The 23,162-nt window shown below is 36.0% G+C and overlaps 1 protein-coding gene and 1 pseudogene across 1 annotated transcript in view; one reads left to right on the top strand and one right to left on the bottom strand.

Moving 5' to 3' along the window:
- ADGRV1 (adhesion G protein-coupled receptor V1) overlaps positions 1-23,162 on the bottom strand; it is a 502,011-nt gene that overhangs the window by 187,025 nt on the left and 291,824 nt on the right. The window contains exon 84 of the mRNA XM_028091942.2: positions 1,969-2,085. Within this exon, the coding sequence (XP_027947743.2) occupies positions 1,969-2,085 (117 nt within the window). The remainder of the gene's footprint in view (positions 1-1,968; positions 2,086-23,162) is intronic.
- LOC114199982 (U4 spliceosomal RNA) lies at positions 2,298-2,429 on the top strand (annotated as a pseudogene).

The raw sequence follows: 23,162 nt of genomic DNA, 5'->3' as shown, positions 1-23,162 counted from the left end.
GGAAGAGGGTCAGAGGGAGAAGCAGACTCCCTGCTGAGCAGGGAGCCTGATGTGGGACTCGATCCCGCGACTCCAGGATCATGACCTGAGCTGAAGGCAGTCGCCTAACCAACTGAGCCACCCAGGCACCCGGCAACATTTCATTTAGTTGAGCCATTTAATTGATGACATTAATACTACTGGATTGGATCCAACTTTCATATCTGCCTCTTTATCAAGTAAATCAGCATAAGATAATAAAGGGAATTTGGGATTTTAGTCAGAAAAGGAAGAGTTCAAGTCTCTCCCCAACATTTACTAGTTCCTCAGAAGAGTATACTAGGACTCTTTGGGTCTCACCCCCATACTTTCTCCCAAAGTGATCTCTTCCAAAGCAAAGGATTCATTTTCCAACTGTAAGTCAACAATTTTCTAAAGTATTTATATAGCATGGGTCTCTGTTCTGAGATTTAGTCCTGTGTCTCCTCCTCTCAAAGTCCCCATTGGAGGTCTCACACTGGAGGAACTTCACGCTCCATATATCCTAAAATTCGCATCAGCCTTCCTGCAATTTCCAGGGGTAAGTTCAAGGTACCACCATCCATCCAGCCACTCACACCAGAAACTTGGGAAACATCTTTGGTTCCACCTTCTGCATTCTTCTTAACCAATCTCTACATTCTATTGTTAAAAGAAAAGAAAGAAAAGAAAAGAAAAGAAAAGAAAAGAAAAGAAAAGAAAAGAAAAGAAAAGAAAAGAAAAGAAAGGAAAGGAAAGGAAAGGAAAGGAAAGGAAAGGAAAGGAAAGGAAAGGAAAGGAAAGGAAAGGAAAGGAAAGGAAAAAGGAAAGGAAAGGAAAGGAAAGGAAAAGAAAAGAAAAGAAAAGAAAAGAAAAGAAAGAAAGAAAGAAAGAAAGAAAGAAAGAAAGAAAGAAAGAAAGAAAGAAAGAAAGAAAGAAAGAAAGAAGGAAGGAAGGAAGGAAGGAAGGAAGGAAGGAAGGAAGGAAGGAAGAGGAAAAGGAAGAGGAAAAGGAAAAGAAAAGAAAGAAAAAGAAATCTCAGAAGCTGTCCTATTCCCCTGGCTGCTTCTGCCACTCCCAGGTTCACACTGCCTTGTTCTCTCACCTGGATACAGCTAACGGTACTTGATTAGCGCCCATGTCAACTCTTCTGTCACCAATTCACTACAAACAGGGAGATATTTCTAAAATACAAATGTTACCATGTCACTTGTTTATTTTTTATTTTTTATTTATTTTTTATTTTTTTAAAGATTTTATTTATTTATTTGACAGAGAGAGACACAGCGAGAGAGGGAACACAAGCAGGGGGAGTGGGAGAGGGAGAAGCTTTCCGTGGAGCAGGGAGCCCGATACGGAGCTCGATCCCAGGACCCTGGGATCATGACCTGAGCCGAAGGCAGATGCTTAACGACTGAGCCACTCAGGCGCCCCCCATGTCACTTGTTTAATTCTATGATCTCCCCTAGAAAAAAGTTCAAATTTCTTACTGTGCTTTATAGGTCCCACATCACAAGCTTCATCTCCTCCCACTCCCTAATTTCTACCACTATTATGTTTCTTCTCATTTCCCCAAATTCACTATACTTTCTAATGTTATACTGCTTATAAAGTTTTCTTTCTGGGGCGCCTGGGTGGCTCAGTTGGTTGGGTGTCTGCCTTCGGCTTGGGTCACAGTCCCAGTGCCCTGGGATCCAGCCCCGCATCAGGCTCCCTGCTCAGCGGGAAGCCCGCTTCTGCCTCTCCCTCTGCCTGTCGCTCTGCCTACTTGTGCTCTCTTTCTCTCTGTCAAATAAATAAATAAAATCTTTTTTTAAAAAAAGTTTTCTTTCCATTGATCTCCCGGGAATGTGGTAATGGATATATGGAATTATTTCCATTTCAGTATAAAGAATAGCAGATAGGAAGAACAACTCCATGCAGATTCATTGGAAGGTATAAGGGAGTGGGAGGAGGAAATGAGGTACCAACCTGGATGAGCATCCAGCTGAACTGGCAAAGATACAGATAATGTGTGATGATAGCCACAGCCGAACAGCTCTCATCTGTGAGTTGGGGACTTGCATATGCAGACACCAGAAACACAATCTGTAAGAAACAATACCTGTATTTTTAAATCATGCTAAAATTAATCAAGAATATTAAGAAAACAAACTGTTTTCTCATCAGAATCTAGGATTCAATGACTCAAAGAGACAATAAGTTGATTTGTTGCTCAAACTGAGATGACAGTCATTCTAAAAATGCCAAAACAGATTTTTATGTTTATTCCATTTATTTATTTGAATATAGTGACACACAGCTTTGCGCAGTGGCAGTATCATAGCCAATGAGGTTTATCCAAGGCATGATTATCGCTAATTGAATATAGTTGACACAATGTTACATTAGTTTCAGGTGTACAACTTAGTGATTTGACAAGTTTATGCATTATGCTGTGCTCACCACAAGTGTCGCTCCCATCTGTCCCGTTACATCACTACTACAATAGCATCAACTATTTTCCTTATGCTGTGTCTTTTCTGGATTTTTACATTTCTAAGATACAATGAATTATATGAAATTATGCTACATATTGCTCTGGCGTGTCAAGAAAGAAGTTATTTTCAAAGTAAACCCTGTTCTTATCGTGAATGGACAAGAATCCCATGAAATACATTTATTTTGACTAAGTAGTAAAAAGAAAATAGACATTCATTTAAGTCAAAGCTAGTAAGAGGGAAAAGAAAGAAAAGCAAAAACTGATTTTACCATCATCTGCATCTTTTTGTTGTGAAGTAACATACGTAACAAAAGACTTCAATTTAAAATTTCAAATCTTAGGATAACCTTACTCCTTGGATTTTTTTCTTTTTTCAACTGTCCCCAAGACTTTGGGTCAAGAGAACGCTTCACAATGAGGCCTTTCTTGACCACACTGTTTAAAATTATACCTTCCTTTCTTCTCTCCTTCCCACACACATGATACCCCTACCCTTATCTCTTTATTTTTAATTTTTTTAACACTTATCACCTTCTAACATGCTCTGTAATTTGTTTATTTACTATGTTTCTTGGTTATTGTTCATGTCATCTACTAGAATGTCATCCTTATGAAGGTAGGATCATTGAATGCTTTAGTCACTGATGTATCCCAATCACACAGCCCAGTGTCTGGCACATAGTAGATATTCAATAAATACTTGTTGAATAAATAAATGAAGTGAAACACTCTTGTGGGTTCTATTTTGTATTTTCTACAATATATGATTACTGTGTTAAATTTTGTAATGACAAGTACGGATGGCAAAGGGAAAATTTGGAGCAATGATAGTATGCCATAACTTCTCAAGGAATAACCTCCCTTTTTAGGACAGTGACCAAGTCTTTTGATTTTATATTTTAATAAGCTACCACTCTGTCTGGAATATACAAATGTTCAATAAATGATTGTTTAAAGAAAGAATGATTGATTCTAAAAAGACGGGTGTTACAAGGAGAAAACTAACTGACTTATGCCTCAAAACCCAACTTCTAAGAAGGAAATATAAATACCTTTAAGTCTGTTTGAATTTTTAAGAAGAGTAATGTGCTCAAAAACATATTAAAACAATGGGACCAAGTACTGTTTTTATTTTCAAATGAAATATATGACTCCCAATCCTTTTGTTCTAAAGGTTGTGTCCATTAAATCTCCTTAAAAATTTCTACCCAGTGGTGGTCCTAGGGTAGCATCACTTGGGTGAATTTGTCAGGATCTGGAGTGAGGCCTTACATGCTCTCAATATCTCCACTTTGCAAGGCAAGACTCACTGTAACCAGCCTAGTCAATTAAAGAAGAACTGAAATGCTAATTAATAAATTTACAATAATATGTAAATCTCATGCCATGCTGAAGTGACTCTTCCCTCTTGGAAATTATTGAGTACTTCCTGTACCAAGTATAGAAGAAGAAAAAAACATTTTTCTTTTCTTTTCTTTTTTTTTTTTTAAGCTATAGACACAACTCTGTCAGAAAAGAAGGAAGGAAGGAAGGAAGGAAGGAAGGAAGGAAGGAAGGAAGGAAAGAAGGGAGGGAGGGAGGGAGGGAGGGAGGAAGGGAGGGAGGGAGGGAGGGAGGGAGGGAGGAAGGGAGGAAGGGAGGAAGGGAGGAAGGGAGGAAGGGAGGAAGGGAGAATTTTAACCTTTTATATTCTTTCTTTTTACAAAGTGGCATCTATTTCCATAAAGATTTTATAAGCATACCTAAAATAAATTTGAGCCTCTCTAATTCATATTTTATAATATGGATTTTGTTGAAGTTTATTTGATAGTTTTGTTCTAATCAACCTGAACAGTTTGCTATGTGAAACAATGGTGTAATCCAAATTGTAATTGAATATGCTTAGTTTTAAGCATTCTATGAGACTATTTATAAATGGTATGCTAATTTGAATAATTCTTTTTCTCTTAAAAATTTCTTTTCTTTGAAACAAATTAGTACAGGTTATTGTTTAAACTGCATTTACTTTCAGAATACAGTTTTTTTTTAAGATTTATTTATTTGATGAGAGAGAGAGAGAGAGCAAGGACAAGCAGGGGGAGTGGCAGGCAGAGGCAGAGGGAGAAGCAGGCTTCCCACTGAGCAGGGAGCCCGATGTGGGACTCCATCCCAGGACCCCGGGATCATGACCTGAGCCAAAGGCAGTCACCTAACCAACTGAGCCACCCAGGCGCCCCACAGAATACAGCTTTAACACCCAAAATTCTCTTCTTAAGATATGACTTCTTCATATTTTATTATGTTTTAATCTTTTCTAAGTCATAAAAATAGCAGTTACAAATCTACTTTTGTAAATTATGAACATTCTTCCAGAATGATCTTTAAATTACGAGAAATACTTCCATCTGTATGGGAGGAGATTAGTCAGCAAGAGAAGGCTGACCTGTCACAATGCACATTGCTACAACAGGGATGGGCTAAGAATACTTCGGAGAACCAGCTATTACATGTAACCAGGCCTATCTAAAATTAAATTAAATTGAGTTAAAATACAAATTAAATGGTAAAGTAAAATAAAATGCCACCTCCTAGCATATTTAGCACACATATTTTTAAGGCACATAACGTAAGAAGAAATGAACTTTTACCATTGTTCTTTGACTCAAACACACAGAGATGACCAGGAAAAAGATTATTTTCACAGTCAGTTCTCTGGATGCATCAAACACCAAAACAGAAAAAAAATTTTTTTATCAAAGGTTCTCAGTCACTCATGTATTGCTTCATTCAGTACGTAGGTGAGTACCTACTATTTCCAAAGCCTTATGCTATCTATGTGAGATGGACAATGTGGTGGCAGCAGCAAGGTGCTACATGTCTTCCCTTGTTTTCTTGTGTAACCCACATATTAATGATATGAAGTCATTACTATTTTTATACCAACTTAATAAATGATGAAAGAGGATCTAATATGGGAATTAACTTTTTAGAAGTCATTAAACATATTCTAAAGTTAAAGTGGGATTAAAATCCTGGTGTTCTGCTTTATATAGTGTCCTTTGCAAACACCATGTTGCAACCTACAGAGCTAAATCAAGCACAAATCCCGCCTCAAAGTGCTGAAATTCTAGTTCACTCTTTCTCAATTTTTTGTTTTTAAAGATTTTATTTATTTATTTATTTATTTGAGAGAGAGAGAGCGCGTGCATATGTGGAGGGAGGGGCAGAGAGAGAGAGACAGAGAGAGAGAGAGAAAATATCTCAAGCAGCCTCCACGCTGAGCGCAGAGCCTGACACAGGGCTCCATTTCACGACCCTGAGATCATGACCTGAGCTGAAATCAAGAGTTGGACACTTAACAGACTGAGCCCCTCAGGTGCCCCTCTCAATCCTTTTTAACCAATGGTGCATAACCCACCAAAGACTCATAATGACAACAGAATACAATGCCAATAGCAAATATACTACTACTCTTAATTCTATATTTATATAACATATATATATATCTTAACTAAAGAGAAAAGAAAAATACATTTCTGCAGACAGAGTATCTGATATATTCTGTTAGTAACATAAAATTCTTTGCTTCTTGCGGTTGATGAGAGCTCTTCTGTACCCATGCATTGTTTTCACATTAAATATGGAGCATGTCTCTCTTTGCTTGGGCTAAATAACAACCAGTAATAAAAGTTGGTTTTCCTGTAAACACCAATTCTCAGTACTCCTTATATACCCCTACCCCTGTTTACTATGGATATTTTCACTCTGCTCTATGAAATGCCCTTCTCTCTACTCCCCATCTCATCCAAAATCTACTCAGTTTTTCCAAGACCAGTTCAAATTTCACCTGCCTACTGAGATCATGATAAGCTCCTAGAATTTTCTATTTTTTAATGTGGGAAAGCACTTGTTACTGAGCATTTACAACGAGCCAAATGTCATCCTTTCTAATAGGAGAGTGCCTAAGGGTAAAGCCACACACAAGATGCAATAAAATATGACAGGTGTTATCATAGGGTATGGAGTAAAATACCAGGGAAACACAGTCAAGATTGATTAGTTCCACCTGTGGGAGTCAAAGAACTATTTATTTTTTTTTAAACTTTATTTATTTATTTATTCATGAGAGACAGAGAGAGAGAGAGAGAGAGGCAGAGGGAGAAGCAGGCTCCCAAGGAGCAGGGAGCCCGATGCGGGACTCGATCCCAGGACCCTGGGATCATGACCTGAGCCGAAGGCAGATGCTTAACCATCTGAGCCACCCAGGCGCCCCAAAGAACTATTTAAAGAGGAAACAGAATTGTCTTGGTTTGGCATCTAAGTCCCATCTGCTCCACCTACTCTTCCTAAGCTTATCCTCCTCAAGACCTTTCCGAACATTCTACTTTAACTGTATTGATAGCTCTTCTTAAAACATGTTCCATCATCTCTCAACTCTTTGCCTTTGTTCTTCCTCTTCCTCCTAACTAGAATTTCTATTTCCCATCTTCCTCTGCCGAAATCATTCTATTTTTCAAGGTATCGTGGAAATGTCAACTCTATCATGAATATACGGCTTTCTTTCAACCATAAACAAACTTTTCCTCCTCTGAACTTCTAAAATAGGATTCTATTAATATAAGTGTTGGTTTTCCTATAAACCTCAATTCTCCCAATTCTTAGATAAAAATCAGCCTTAATCTCTCAGAAAACCATCAACTCCTGAAAGGCAACAATTTGATTTTATTCTCTATTATAATTATTTTGAAGTACATTTTTTAAAAAAGAAACATAGCAAGTATTCATTATCCGGTACAGATCCTATCATGGGTTTGAGCATATTGTTTGTTAACAGCTTTATTAAAATATGATTGACAACAAATGGTACATGTTTAAAGTGTGTATAATTTAACAAGTTTTAACATATATCCACCTGTGAAACCATCTTCACAATCAAGATAATTAACATATACATTCTTCCCAAAAGTTTCCTCATGACCTTCATAATACCTCCCTAGTAGTATTTTAATTATGTATTCTTTCACCTATTGATAGATATTTGGGTTGTTTCCAGTTTTGATTTTTACAAATAAAGCAGCTATGAATGTATGAGTCTTTGTATGGACATATGCTTTCTATTTATCTTGAATAAATATCTAAGAGGGGAATAGCTGGATCATATGACAACTGTGCATTTAATATTCTTAAAATTTGAGATATTATTTTCCGAAGTGCTTATAACATTTCCCACTCTCACCAGCAATGTATTAGTGTCCAGCTGCTCCATAGTCTCACCAAAACTTGATTAGTCAAAAAAAATTTTTTAGCCTTTCTTATCTAATAGGTACGTGTAGTTCCTCATTGTGGTTTAAATTTGCATTTTCCTAATCAGTAATGACGATAATTTTTTCATGTGCCTAACTGCAATTCATACCTCTCCTTTGAAGAAATGCCTGTTAAGCTTTTTTGCCTACTTTTAAACTTGGATTGTTTTCTAACTATTGAGTTTTATGAGTTCTTTTATATTCATGATACAAGTCTTTCATCAGATATTTGATTTGCAAATATTTCCTTCTACTGTGGCTTGTTTTTCCAAAATTCTCTTAACAGTGTCATTGGAAGAACAAAGTTTTTAACATTGGTGAAGCCCGATTATGGATTGAATCATACTTTTTTTGACCTTTTATAGATTATACTTCTGATGTTATATCTAAGAAAACTTTGCCTAATGCAAATTCATGTAGGTCTTCCCATATATTTTTCTAGAAGTTTTATAGTTCTAGGTTTTAAAATTAGGTCTTTGATCAATTTTGAATTATTTTGAATATAAGGCACAGTACGGTCTAAAGCTTTTTGTTTTGCATGTGGATATCCAATTTTCCAGTATAATTTTTTTTGAAAGACTATCCTTTCTTTACTGAATTACCTTTGCATTTTTGCCCATATATGTGGGAGTCTGCTTCAGGACTCTCCAATCTGTCCCACCAATTTGTCTCTGTTTACACCAATACCACATCAACTTGATGACTGTCACTATAATTCTTGAAAACAGGTAGTGTTAGGTTCTAATTTGTTCTTCTTTGTCAAAGTAATTCTGCTTATTCCAAGTCATCTGCATTTCCATATGAATTTTAGAACCAGAGAGTAGATTTTTACAAAAAGTAAAGCCCGCTGAGGTTTCGATTTGAAGTGTGTTAAATCTGAGGAGAACTGACATTATTAACAGTATTGGCTCTTCTGTCTCGTGAACACAGGGGACCTTTCCCCATATTTAGGTCTTCTCTAATTTCTCTCAGGAGTGTTTTGTAATTGTCCATGTACAGGTCCTTCACACAATTTTTAAAAGATTTATTATCTCTAAGTATTTTATATTTTGCCATTATCATAACTGATAGTTCATTAAATTTCAATTTCTGATATTCACTGCTAGCATAAAGAAATACAACTGACTTTTGTATATTGATCTTCCATCCTGCAAACTTACAGAACATATTTACCAGTTTGAATAGCTCTTTTGTAGAAAATATTGTATTTTCTACATGAAGGATTATGTCATCTCTGCATAAATGGAATTTTACTTATGTTCTAATCGGAATGGTTTTAATTTCTTTTCCTTACCCAACGGTACTTATTGGCAATAGATATAAAGTATGCACACACACATACAATATTGAAAAGAGGTGGCAAAAATGAACACCCTTCTTTTGTTTCTGATGTTAGGGTAAAAACACTGGGTTTTTCACCATTATTTCTATATGCTGAATTGTGTCCCCCCAAATTCATACATTGAAGTCCTAACCTCCAGTTACTCAGAATATAACTGTATATGAAAATAAGGTCATTAAAGAGGTAATTAAATTAAAATGGTGGGCCTTTATACAATATGACTAGTTTCCTTATAATAAAAGGAAATTTTGGATACACACAAGCACATGTACAGAGGAAAAACCATGTGTATACAAAGGGAGAAGACAGACATCTATACAGAAAGGAGAGAGGACTCAATATGAAATCCACCCTGTCACCACCTAGATCTCAGACTTCTAGCTTTTAGAACTGTGAGAAAATAAATGTCTTATTTAAGCCATCCAGTCTTAAATAAGACTGCTATTTTGGTATTTTAATATGGCCACCCTAGCAATTTAATACATGTATGAGGCTAGTTACATAATTATTTTTTGTAGATGCCATTATCAAGTTGAGAAAACTCCCCTCTATTCCTCCTTTGTTGGGAGTTCTTACCAGGAATGTATATTGAATTTTGGCAAACGCTATTTCTCTACTGAGGTTACAAAAAAATGTTATTCCAGTTTTGCTTGCTAATATGATGCATTATTTTGATTGATACTTAAATATTAAACCAATTTTACATTACTGGGATACTTATCACTTTGTTGTGATGTATTGTTCTTTTGATTTGCTAAGACTATATTAAGAATGTATGCATCGATGCTCATGAGGAACAGTAGTTGGTAGTTTTCTTGTAATGTCTTTGTCTCATTTTGGTATCAGGGTAATGCTGGTTTCAGTGAGTTGGGAAATATTTCCACCTTTTCAGTTTTCTGGAAGAATGTGTACAGAATTCACATTCTTAAGTGTTTGATAAAATTCATCAATAAAACCCATATTAGGACTACAGTTTTCTTAGTGGCACAATTTTTAAACATAAATTCAATTTCTTTAATACATAACAGAACTATTCAGATAACCTAATTCTCCCTGAATGAGTTTTGGTAATATGTGTCTTTTTAAGGAATTTGTCTATTTAACCAAAATTGGGAAATCTGTTGGTATAAAGTTATATATAATATTCCCTTATTATTCTTTTAAGATCTTTAGAATCTGTAGTGATGCCATTTCTCTCTTCCTTCATATTGGTAATTCAGATCTCTTCTCCTTTTTTTTCTTGATCATCTGGCTCAAGGTTGATCATGTTATTATCTTAAAGAACTGACTCTTGGTTTCACTGATTTTCTCGTTTTACTGTTTCCTATTTCAGTGATTTCTGTTCTGTTCTTTATTATTTATTTCTTCTACTTATTTTTAATTAAAAAAATTGTTTTTCTTTCTTTGTGGTCATGCTTTTGAAAGCTTACTTCTTTTTCTAATATAAGCATTTAGTTCTATAAACTTTCTCCTAATATTGCTTTAGCGGGATCCCTCAAATGTTGATATATTGTTTCATTTTCATTCAGTTCAAAATACCTTGAAATTTCCTGAGGCGTGTGAGTGGCTCAGTTGTTAAGCGTCTGCCTTCGGCTCAGGTCATGATCCCAGGGTCCTGGGATCGATCCCCACATTGGGCTCCCTGCTCAGCGGGAGGCCTGCTTCTCCCTCTCCCACTCCCCCTGCTTGTGTTCCTTCTCTCGCTTTGTCTCTCTCTGTCAAATAAATAAATAAAATCTTTAAAAAAAAAAGAAATTTCCCTACTAATTTCTTTTCTGACCTATGGATTATTTATAAGTGTGCCAATTAGTTACCAAATATTTGAGGATATTCCAGTGATCCTTCTGTTGATTTCTAATCTAATTCCATTGTGGTTAGAGGACATACTCTTTCTCTTTATGACTTTAATCATTTTGAATTTATCAGTCTATGTTCTGTGTGTACTTGATAAAAATGTGTATTCTACTATTGTTGGTTTGAGTGCTTTATAAATCTCAGTAGGTCAGGGAAGCGCATGGGTGGCTCAGTCATTAAGCGTCTGCCTTCAGCTCAGGTCATGATCCCAGGGTCCTGGGATCGAGCCCCACATCGGGCTCCCTGCTCCGCGGGGAGTCTGCTTCTCCCTCACCCACTCCCCCTGCTTGTGTTCCTGCTGTCGCTATCTCTCTCTGTGTCAAATAAATAAATAAAATCTTAAAAAAAAAAAAAATCTCAGTAGGTCAGGTTGGATGATAATTATTTTAAAATATTCTATATTCTAAAAAAAAACACCCCCCAAATGTATGTTGTTGTAACTTTTCTGTTCTTTTTAAAAATTTCCATCAATTATTGAAAGAGAGGTCCTTAAATTCCCAACTATAATTGTGGATTTGTCAAGTTTTCCTTGTAGTTCAATAAATTTTTGCATTTTATATATATGTATATATATTATAAAAAAGTATTTTATAAAAAAGTATATTTTAAAGTAGGCATGGAGCCCCAATGCAGGGCTTGAACTCACAGCCCTGAGATCAAGACCTGAGCTTAGATCAAGGATCAGATGCTTCACCGACTGAGCCACCCAGGTGGCCCTGCATGGCATATTTGGAAGCTTGGTTATTAAGTACCTGAATATTTAGGTTAATTATATCCTCTCAGTAAACTGACCCCTTTATCGTTATGGAATGATCTTCTTTTTTTCTGGTATTACCTTGCTCTAAAATCTACTTTGATGTTAATATAGTCAATCCAATTTTTTCCCATCTTTTTACTTTCAACCTATAGCTGTCTTTATACTTGAAGTGTGTTTCTTGTAGGCAGTGTATAAATTGCGTCTTGCTTTTTTATTTAATTTGAAAATCTCCTTCTAAATGGTATAGACTATATGCATTTAATCTGATTTTGTGTGAAGTTTAAGTCCAGCATCTTGCTGTTTAATTTTTATTTGTTACATCTGTGAGGATTATCTGGTGATAATTTCTTTCAGCTACTGTACATTTGAAGACATCCTATTCAACCTTTATTCCTTTCTTTTTAGAGACTTATTTATTTATTCTAGAGTAAGGGAAGGGCAGACGGACAGGAAGAGCGAGAATCTCAAGCAGACTCTCCGCTGAGCACAGAGTCTGACTCAGGACTCCATCTCAAGACCTTGAGATCATGACCTGAGCCGAAACCAACAGTAGGACACTCAACCGACTGAGCCACCCAGGTGCCCCAACCTTTATTTTGAAAAATACTTTGGTTGACAGGTTTTTCTCTCCTTCAGTACTTAAACATGTTGCTCTACTACCTCCTCATTTATTTTATTTCCAACAAGAAATTTGCTGTAATGCTTATGTTTCTTCCTTTGTACAGAACTCTTTAATTTCTGTTGCTTAAAAGACTTTTCTTTTTATGTTTCTTTTGCTCAACTGGATTATGATATGCTTTTGTATAGTTTCTTCATGTTCCTTCTGTTTGGGGTTTATTAAGCTTCTTGAATATGTGTTTATAGTTTTTAAGAAATTTAGAAATTTTTAATTATTACTTTTCACAATGCTTTTTCCCAACCACTAAGTGCTCTTTCACCTCTCTTTCTGGCACCCCAAGTATACATATGAGATGCTTAATTTCCCCCCCACAGCTCACTGGTGCCCTGTTGACTTATTCTGACTCCCTTATCTCTTTTTTTCATTTTAGAATAATTGATACTGCTGTTTTCAGATTTACTTATTTTTTTCTTCCGCTATTTCTAATCTGCTACTAATCCCAACCAGGGTACTTTTCATCTCACGCATTGCAGTTTTCATTTCTAAAAGTTTCATTTAGTTCAATTTTAATATCTCCCATTTCTCTGCTTAACCTTTTGAATGCACAGAGTCAGCCATAATAAATGTATTGGTGTCCTAGTCTGTCAATTCTAACATCTGCAAAACTTCTGTATTAGTTGATTTATTGACTTAATCTCTTAATTATGTGTCATATTTTCTTGCCTTTTATCATGTATTATAGTTTTTTTTATTGAGTATCAAACATTGCAATTTCACCTCTTTGGGTATGGGATATTTGTATTCCTATTTTTTGGAACTTTGGATGCACGAGGAAGCAGTTTGGTCTTTTCAGTTCTTGCTGTTAAGGTATTTTGGGCAGGGCCTGGTGCTCAGGCCAATCATTCCACAAGGCTAAGGCAAGACCCTTCAGTGTACTCTACCCAAGCGTTTGTGGATCTTGAGGTTTTTTAGTTTAATAGTGGGAAAAGACACTATTCATGGCTCTGTGTAAGTACCTCCCATTATTCACTTTTGCCTTTTGGGAGACTCTTTCTCTAGCCTTGGACAGTTTCTTCACATACATGGGCTAGTCAGCACTCAGCTGAACACTAAGAACTCTGCAAATCTCCAGGGTTCTTTCCCTTCCAACACTTTGACCTGCAAACTTCAGGTCAAACTTCACCTTGGTTTTCTCAGACTCTCATCTTGTCTCCTTAGTCCTGTGACTCTGCAGACTCCACTTGGGTTCCTCCTCTTTGTGGCAAAGCCTAGAAAATTTTATAAGGCAGTATTCCAGGGCAACTATTAATCTCACCCTGTTTGTTTCTTACACTTCCGGGACCCTTATCCTTCACTGCCTGAGGTTTAGCCTATTGAAATTGTTTCGTACATTGTTCCATTTTTTCATCTGTTTCAGATCTGAGGGTAAATCTGGTCCTTATTATTTCATCTTGGCATGAAACAAAATCTTGCCGGTATTAATACCTTTTAGATCCTGCTATTAATTTCCTTTTCTCCTGAAATTAAAATATTTACTATTATTTTGGTGCTCTGTCTTGAGCTTAAACTAAGTAGCACTTGAATCTAAATTATCCACTCTATTTTGTGAATATTTATAGCTCACATTTTCTAATCCACTTAGCATCTCCTGATCAAAAATGTTTTTACTCTCTTCTTCCCAAGTTAATTGATGAGTAAGCTATTTTAAAAAATCATTTCAATGACAAAAGATATTTTAAGTTAAAAAAATCACAAAATGCTGAGCTCTAAATTATTTCTGCTACTTGTAAGTCATTTCTGTCTGCAAAATCCCTTTCATTAGAAAATTGTATGTAACATTAATACGATGCTGAAGACAAAGAGAACTTTGCATGCTGCTGATGCATTGGCAAAGTGTGTAACATTAATCTGATGCTAAAGACAAAGAGACCTATGCATGCTGCTGATGCATTGGCTGTTGCCAATGTGGCAATGCCAATGATAATGGAATTCACAAAGTATAATAACATTTTCATGACTAATGCATTCTGTGGTGGCAGCTTCTCCTTGTTTAACTTTTAATCAACATTATCTGTGTAACTTTTAAAATTATTTGAAGAAATATTTAAAATTATTTGAAAAACTTTAACAAAGTATTAAACATAAAACATCAATAGAACTTAGTGATAATAGTTAATTCCTTATGCAATAAGGTAGACACCAGAAACGGAAAAGTAACACTAAGGAAAGGTTATCAATTTTTTTTTAATTGGTATGCTCAATAGAGACTGTCTGTGGCATGTCCCTATAAACAAAGCACTTGGAATAATGCCATATTTAATTTCTTTTTTCATTACCTTGCGATCACATAGTATGTTTATTATTACCCACACCCCCCCACCCCACCCTGGGCTGACATCTTTTTCATTGATATTTCTACTTCAACCTTTAAGGGAATGTTTAAATATCAGAAATATTCTGTCAATACCAAATCTGAATTTTCACTGTTATTAAAAGTATTATACTTAACATTATAACTATTTTCACTGATTTCACACAGCTATTCCTTTTTTTCCACATTGACTAGAACACTTTAAATATTTTTGGATGCCCTTCCTATGGTCTTTGTGTCGCAGAACATAAAATCTATTATGCTCACATTCACAGCTGTCTTCCTTTCTTTTTCCTTCCTTCCTTCCTCCCTCCCTCTCTTCTCATACAAATCCCAACTCTCTATATTTTATACTTACTTTGTTATATAAATGTATGGAATCAAAGACCCTTGAATACTAAATTAAATATGCCTCTGAATGTCTTGGGTGTGTCAGGGAGATGTTTTATGCAATGCAATAGTTTCTGGCAACTCCTGAATGTCAGAAACCGGTCTGAACAGGTTTTTATAATTATTACTTTTTTTATAGTTGCCATAGTGAAAATACAGTACCAAAATCAATCAACATTTACAGTTTTCTAATGGCACATTTTGTATATGCCCTGTCTTTAGTATATCCTTGTGCCTGCTGCTGGAAATAACATAGGACTGGCAGACCATGAAGCATATTGTTTTCTTATCACATCTAATAATCAAAATATACAAACACATACCTTCAAGTAAATCAGTATCTATTACTCAGAGTCTGAGTAGATGGAGATTGGGAGTGTACACTTAGACTGTATATGCACATAGATTAAGTTATTTGTTTTACTATAAGACTTATGTCAGTCAATCAAATGTTGGCAATTATCACTAAAAAAACCCAAGCCTTATACACATCACAATTTTTGTCATAGCTCATTTTTGGTAAAGTAGACTGCTTAGGATATCTGTCCTCACAGATAAAGACACTTTAAAAGGCTGTTCTGCAAGAAACAATGGTAGAATTTGCCAAAAACAAACAAAACAAGACAAACAAAAAAAAACCAACTCAGCCCCCATTTCAGAATTTTTTAGAGGTATTTTATTGTGCTTTTATTTCTTCTCTTTTCTTCAAAAAGTAATTTTCCTTCTGAGAAGGAGAACTTTATGAGTGATGCATTACCACAAAGACTAGTCTTTTTCATGTGGTATAGAGCCAAAAAAAGCACTAACTTATTTATATCAGTAATAATAACAATAATAATAATAATTACCATTTAATGAATGGTTATTATGTGCCAGGTACTATAGTAAATGCCTTACAAGACATTATTTCATCTTATCCCTAAATAACCCATGCAATTTAGAGATCACTGCCTCCTTTTTATAGAGGAGGAAACTGAAGCTTAATAAAAGTAAAAAAAAAAAAAAAAGGCTTAGAAAAGAAGTCCTGTATTTTCCATAGGGTTTTTACACAACACGTGGATATCTAATATATTCCATTATCATTAAAAATCAACTTTGGCTTAACATTTAGTTACCTCAATATTTGTTTAAATATAAGACATACTTTTAATTACTATTGATAATTATTTGATCAGTGCATTGACATAGCTAAAATTAAATAAGCATAGCAGAAACTTGATTCACAATTAGACAAACCAAACACATTTCTGGAGGCCTTTAAACTTTTTTTCTCTAGGTTTTATTTATTTATTTGTGTGAGAAAGAGAGAGAGAGAGAGAGAGAGAGAACACAAGCAGGGAGAGAGAGCATAAGCGACAGGCAGAGGGAGAAGCAGGTTCCCCACTGAGCAGGGAGCCCAATGCGGGGCTGGATCCCAGGACTCTAGGACCATGACCTGAGCTGAAGGTAGATGCTTAACCAACTGAGCCACGCAGGTGCCCCTAAATTTTTGTTTTAATTCTAGTATAATTAACATACAGTGTTATATTAGTTTCAGGTATACAATATAATGATTCAACAATTTTATACAATACCTGGTGCTCATCACAGTAACTGTACTCTTTATCCTCATCAACTATTTCACCCATTTCCCCATCCATCTCCCCTCTAGCAACCAGCAGTTGTCTTGGTTTGTCTTTTTTTTCCGTTGTTTGTTTATTTTGTTTCTTAAATTCCACATATGAGTGAAATCATACAGTATTTGTCTTTCTCTGATTCACTTAGATCCATCCATCTTGTTGCAAAGGGCAGGGCTCATGTCTTGTTTACTGAGGTATGCCTAACAGTACATTGGCTAAGATCTAGTGAGAGTCTAATAAATATTTGTTAAATATTAATTATTGAACTTAAAGAAATACCATTAAATTAATAATTTATTACTTATGAATAATAAATTTATAAATATTATTACTTAGCTTAAATAAATATTTTGAATTTATTACTTGCAGGATACCGACTCATTTGGAAATGTTCACAGATCTGGGATTTAGAAACTAAATTTGAATTGGAGAACTTTTCATTTTATTGCTTGCACCATTAAAAGTTACTTTTTTTTATAGTTATGTGTCAGATACAACCGTGGTTTCTAATAAAACAAATTACATTAACTTAAGCAAAATGCTCCTTCTTATGAGTAAATAGTGGCAAAAATAATATTTGTTACTAGGCTCTATTTGAGATAAGTAATGATCAGATGATATTAAATTTAAAACTGAGGTATAACCATCCCCTCCAAGACTCTACATGGAAATTTGCTCCTCTCCACCAAAAGTACTTCCAGTGTTCTCTGTTCAGTAACCTATCCAGTTACTCAAGTCCTTAACTTCTTTTTTTTTCATCCTGTGCAATTAGTTCTCAAATTCTATCAGCTATGCTTTTAAACACCTCTTGAATATGTCAATCCTTCCTCCCTTTCTACGATTCTCTCTCACCTGGACTACTACTTCTCCACAGAGAACAGTATGGTGTGATTACCTTAATACGTGGCAATACACATTTCCCACTGAAGTGACTACCACACTTCAACGAAAATATTCTCCAACATTCACGTACAAACATTCAATTGTTAAGATGCTGATAGCAATCATGGATCAACCATTGTACAAAGTTTGTATTTAACAATGTTTTATTCTGGAAATGGTTAATCAAACATGAATAAAAGAATCTCTTCTTAGTCCAGGAAAGTCCATCAGAGCACCATGTACTCTACGAAGTAACTTCCAAATAGTCAATGGAACAGAATCCATTTTAAAATCAGAGGGTAGGGCTGGGTGAAAGCTAATGTACCTTACTATACTGCTCTAAAATACAATGACTTTTCAGCTTCCTTCTGACTTATCATGCAAAATCATCTCAGAATACTTGGGTGGGACTCTAAACCAAGTCCAACCATTATGTGCAAGGGTACCCTATCATGCAGAGAGCCTCCAGAGTTTCCCAGTGACAGCGAAAGCCATGTCCCCTATCTTTTCTTCCCCTGTGCTCATGATCAAAGTCCTCTTTTATTGGTTGGGAAGATGGGAAATAAAAGGGCATGACTGACACCTGGCTCCTCTCCTGCCATTTTCCCAGTTATTGGGGGTTCAATTTTCCTCTCTTCCTACTACAGTGATAGTTTAGAATACTAAAAAAGAAAAGAAAAAAGATAGATTTGTCTTTGGAACAGGAGAAAATTCAGTTCATTGGCCAGGAAGTGCCTTGTACTATTTTGCTTTTTATCTTCAGCATATACACAGGGCCTGGACTAAATGTATCTATTGAATTGAACTGAAGTCATCTGATTTATTTTTATTTTTTAAGGTTTTATTTATTTATCTGACAGAGAGAGAGAGAGAGAGAGAACACTAGCGGGGCGAGAGAGGGACAGGGAAAGGGAGAAGCAGGCTCCCCACTGAGCAGGGAGCCCAACTTGGAGCTCGATCCCAGTACCCTGGGATCATGAAGTCATTTGATTTTTAAAAAAAAGTTTTAACTTAAGTATAGTTGACATATGATTTTGACACCAAAACTATGACTATTTTGGTGATATTTCTAGCAAAATAAAAAATACTTACGAACAGCTTTTTTATTCACTAATAGCAACAGCCTAAAAAATATAGTCAGTTATTTACCATTTTTATCACAAAGTTATGTTCCTTTTTAATTGTAAGTGCTCAGGAATTTTACAACTGCGTTTTTTTAGAACGGCATTTTTTAAAAATAAACATTTTAAAAGTTAATGCAAACAAAATCATGTTTTAATTTTTTTAAAAAGCCCATTTTTTTCAGTAGTAGAATTAAATGGATTTTTTTCCTGATGGAATTTGAAGTTCCCAAACAGTATGTTTCAGCAACACTAAAGTGTTAAGTGTTAAGACTGATGACTAATTTCCAATTGTCCAGTTAAATAATTCAAACTGATAAATTAACTTCCATGAGAAACAATTATCCACATCTTTTTAAATTAAAAATAAATGAATTATATTATATTCCTATGAAATAAAATTGTTTGAAGTTTAAAAAGGTCTTTTGCAGCATCAATCACTCTGAAGGTAAAAGTGAACACTGCTTGAAGTACATTTAGATTTCGGGTCAGATTTCGGGTCTAGTTTTCATAATATCCAGTGTATTTATGATATAACCCAGAATTAATGTTCCGTACACTTAAGACACAGAGTATCAAATTTGGTTGTCCCTTTTATAATTCTCTAATATCAGGCAAACAACTTGTTATTTCAGGGTCATGTGTTTATTTTTTTCCTTCCCCTTCAAGTAGAACCCTAAATAAAAGACATACTGCAATCATAATTTTTAAAGAATCTCGTGTAAGCAAATGCCTACTGCACTGATGTGCGGACCAAACTGGTGTCACTCAGCATCTAGAGAAAGGCCAGAATCACATATTATTTGCACTGTGAAATACCTCAAGGACCAGCAGTTCCAACCTCATCTTTTTACCAATGGAGAAAATTTGCCCCCAGGGAAAAAGGTTATTTAATTCACTGAATAAATATTTATGATTTGCTTTTATTTTTTTTTAAGTTTTTATTTTATTTTATTTTTTTTGAGAGAGAGTGAGAGAGAGCCCAAGAGGGGGCAGGGTCAGGGGGAGAAGCAGACTCCCCGCCGAGCAGGGAGCCCGATGCGGGACTTGATCCCGGGACTCCAGGATCATGACCTGAGCCGAAGGCAGTCGCTTAACCAACTGAGCCACCCAGGCGCCCTATGATTTGCTTTTAGATATCAATAATGACCCAGGCACAAACAGTAGGTAGAAACAAATAAAACAGACTTGAAGCCTGCCCTTATGGCACTTCCATGTCAGGAAGATAAACCAACAAATGAACATATAACTACAAATATGGTCAGTACAATGGAGGAGAGAGTCAAACAGGGGTCTTGTAATGGTTTGAATAGTGTCACCCCAAAATTCATGTCCACCTGGAACCTCGGAAGTTGACCTATTTGGAAACAGGGTCTTTGTAGGTGTCATCGGTTTAGATGAGGTCACACCAGCTTAGGGTGGGCCCTGAATCCCATGACTGGTGTTCTTGTAAGAATTCCACAAAGACACAAACACACACACAAGGCCAGAGGCCATGGTGATGACAGAGGCAGAGACTGGAGTAATGCAGCTGCCATCCAAGGAATACCATGGACTGCTGACACCCACCAAAAACTATGAAGGAGCAAGGAAGGACTCTCCTCTAGAGCCTGTAGAGGGAGCATGGCTCCACTGACATCTTGATTTCAGACATCTAGCTTCTAGAACCATGAGAGAATAGATTTCTGTTGTTTTAAGTGTGGTACTTTGTTACACCAGGCCTAGGCTTCATTTAGAGGGGAAGATCATAGGAAGCCTCTCTGAAAAAGTGACATTTTAGCTGTCATCTTAAGGACAAGGAAGTGACAGTCAGTAAATGGGAGAAAAAAAGTTTTGCAGGCCAAAGGAATATAGCATGTGCCATGGCCCCAGAATGGGAAAGAGTTTACCAGGTTCAAGAAGCTGTATGATTTGTCCAACGTCCTAAGGCTGGGGAGTAGCAGAATGGTTCCAGATCTTCTAACTTGAAAACAAGGGATTAAACCACATCTAGATCTCAGGAGATCCTCACAACAACCAACCAACCAACCAACCAACCAACCAACCAACCAACCAACTCACCCCCCACCCATCTCTCACTGTTCTTGGCGATTAAAAGTGAAGCATGGCTACAGGCAGGCCGTGCAGATACTGCTGACAAAGGACATTTTTATGAGTGGCAGGAGAAGGCCAGTTCTGAAGAGCTACTCTACAATTTTCCCTCCTACCCCAAGCACCCTAAAGAAGCATGTGAGGACCAGCTTAGTCAGTCTCCATGCCTTGGGGACTATTTATAGTTCCTAGTTGGAGAAGGTGCAAAAAAGGCTTCCTTGATGTTGTAGCTATTGCCAATTCAAAATCACCTATGGGCAACAAGTGTGACAACCTTCCTAAAATATTCATCATATCTGCGGCCTGACAAACAGGCTGCAAGGCTCACTATTTTCCTACACAAATGTGGCTACTGTGTGCAGCCTCCAGATAGGTTTTGTTACATCTGATTACTTAAAAATCCAGATATGTCACACAATACTTCATGTATTTGATTTTTCTTAAAAAGATGTCCTTGTGATAGGGAATGACTAGTCAGAGTTGGATAGTGGCTTCTACTTAGAAAGGACACAGATTTAAGTTACCTGGCAGTCCCCTGAACCTCACTTAAATAGCTTGTCTGGCCTCTTGGGGCATTTGGGTTTGTGAGCCTTGATCTATAAGGAATAGCTTTACAATCTCTAACCCGACCCCACTTTATCTGTACACTTAAACCTTTCACTAGTCTCAAACTCAGAACCTACCATTACCTCTGAAAAACTCCTCAATCTTCTGTAAATATCTCACGTTCATTTCCCCTCACATCTCTCTTACTCAGTTCTACCAGTCCTACAGAGAACAACCCAAGTTACGGCCCTTTCTCCAAATACACCTGGCTCTCTATTTTTCCAGAACTAACTCCTTATTGTGTTTGCTACTCAGACTTTTCTTAATTGAATGCTGCCTCACCTTGTTACAGTTAATTGTCGAGTACATATGTTTAGCCAAAGATTATAGTACTGTCAGGAACTTCTTTGCTATCATCTTACCACTTAGAGCTACAATACACAAGGTTGGCTTTCGTAATGTGTTTCATAACATAATAAGTGAATGCGATCAATGAGTCATCACCAAAGAAAGGGTGGCTAGTTCATAATTCTAATTATTTTCTTTGGGATTAGCTTAGCTAGCCTTTTTGCTACACCCTGTTATTCTGAGAGTTCCTTACTCAATATGTACCAAAGAGGAAGATAATAAAGAAAGGTATGCTTTTCTTGTAAATTGCTCTTATATAAGGCTTTGTGAAAAGAAAGATTGAAATCAATGGCTAAAATAAGATTATTAGATTACCCAGGCTTTCTGTGATCACAATCACCATGGAAAATTTAAAATCAACCACATCATCATATTTTGACTTCCAAAATCATTAAATATTTATGAGTTAAAACCTAGATGGTTTCTATAAATGAAATGTCAAAATACAATATTAAGTTAGCTATGGGTTTTATTTCATATGCATTTCAATTTAGACTGTCTCTATTCTGCATAAGAGTCTGCTCTGAAGTTGAATCTTTAAATTCCTTAGGATACCTGTATGGCTGTAGGAGACTCTGGGTTAGACAGTTCTCCCAGTTCTGTCTCCAACCCCTGTATTTTCAGTTGGGGGACAGGGTTGGCAGTGACTCTTACAGTGGAAACCATCTAGCAAGTTTTAAATGATTTTGGATTGCTGCCCAGTAGTAGTAAAACCCAAAATTAATGAGACAGAACTGATTTGAGAATCATGAGTTTGAAACATACCAGAAGCCCCACATCCACCCTCCTGCCCATTCAATTTAACTCATCCCTCAACCTCATTCTTATTTTTTTAATCGCTATTTGCATTATAAATTTTCAAAAGGCTGATCATTTAATATTAACAAATTTCATTTCCTTTTACCTAAGAAAATCTTTAGTGACTTTAATCCTCACAAGGGTTATAAGTGATTTCCACTGATTTAGAGCAAACATACGTCCCTAATGCATATTGTACAATATTGTAATTAGACATCATTTTGAGGTATAGTTTTATTTGCTTTTCATGGTGATATCTGCTTACAATATTTAAAAGAAGTTCTTTTATTTGGCATGAATTTATTAGGAATTTTCTAGAAACAGGTTTTGTTTATACTTTGTTTTTATTTTTTTCTTAAGAAATGTTCAAAACGAAGAATGCTATTTTACCAGGATTCACATTCTTCTCTGAAAAGGAGGGGGGTGGGAAAAAGCCAAATCCCAGGAGAAAACAATGAGAAAGCTCTGTTGTAGTACAAACAGCTATTTCTGTGTTTCCTTCACAGAAGAATAAGAAGTTTGTGAGAACATTATGCCCATAACCACGCATTCAAATGAGAGTCTCTAAACAGCCTTACAGTGAACCTCTGAAATGAGGAGTTG

The sequence above is a fragment of the Eumetopias jubatus genome, unplaced genomic scaffold, assembly GCF_037043125.1.
Source record: "Eumetopias jubatus isolate StellerSeaLion01/CBP00866 unplaced genomic scaffold, mEumJub1_p1.0 scaffold_5, whole genome shotgun sequence".
Classification (NCBI taxonomy): Eukaryota; Metazoa; Chordata; class Mammalia; order Carnivora; family Otariidae; genus Eumetopias; species Eumetopias jubatus.
The sequence above is the reverse complement of the archived record's forward strand: the minus strand, read 5'-3'. Positions and strand labels throughout refer to the sequence as shown.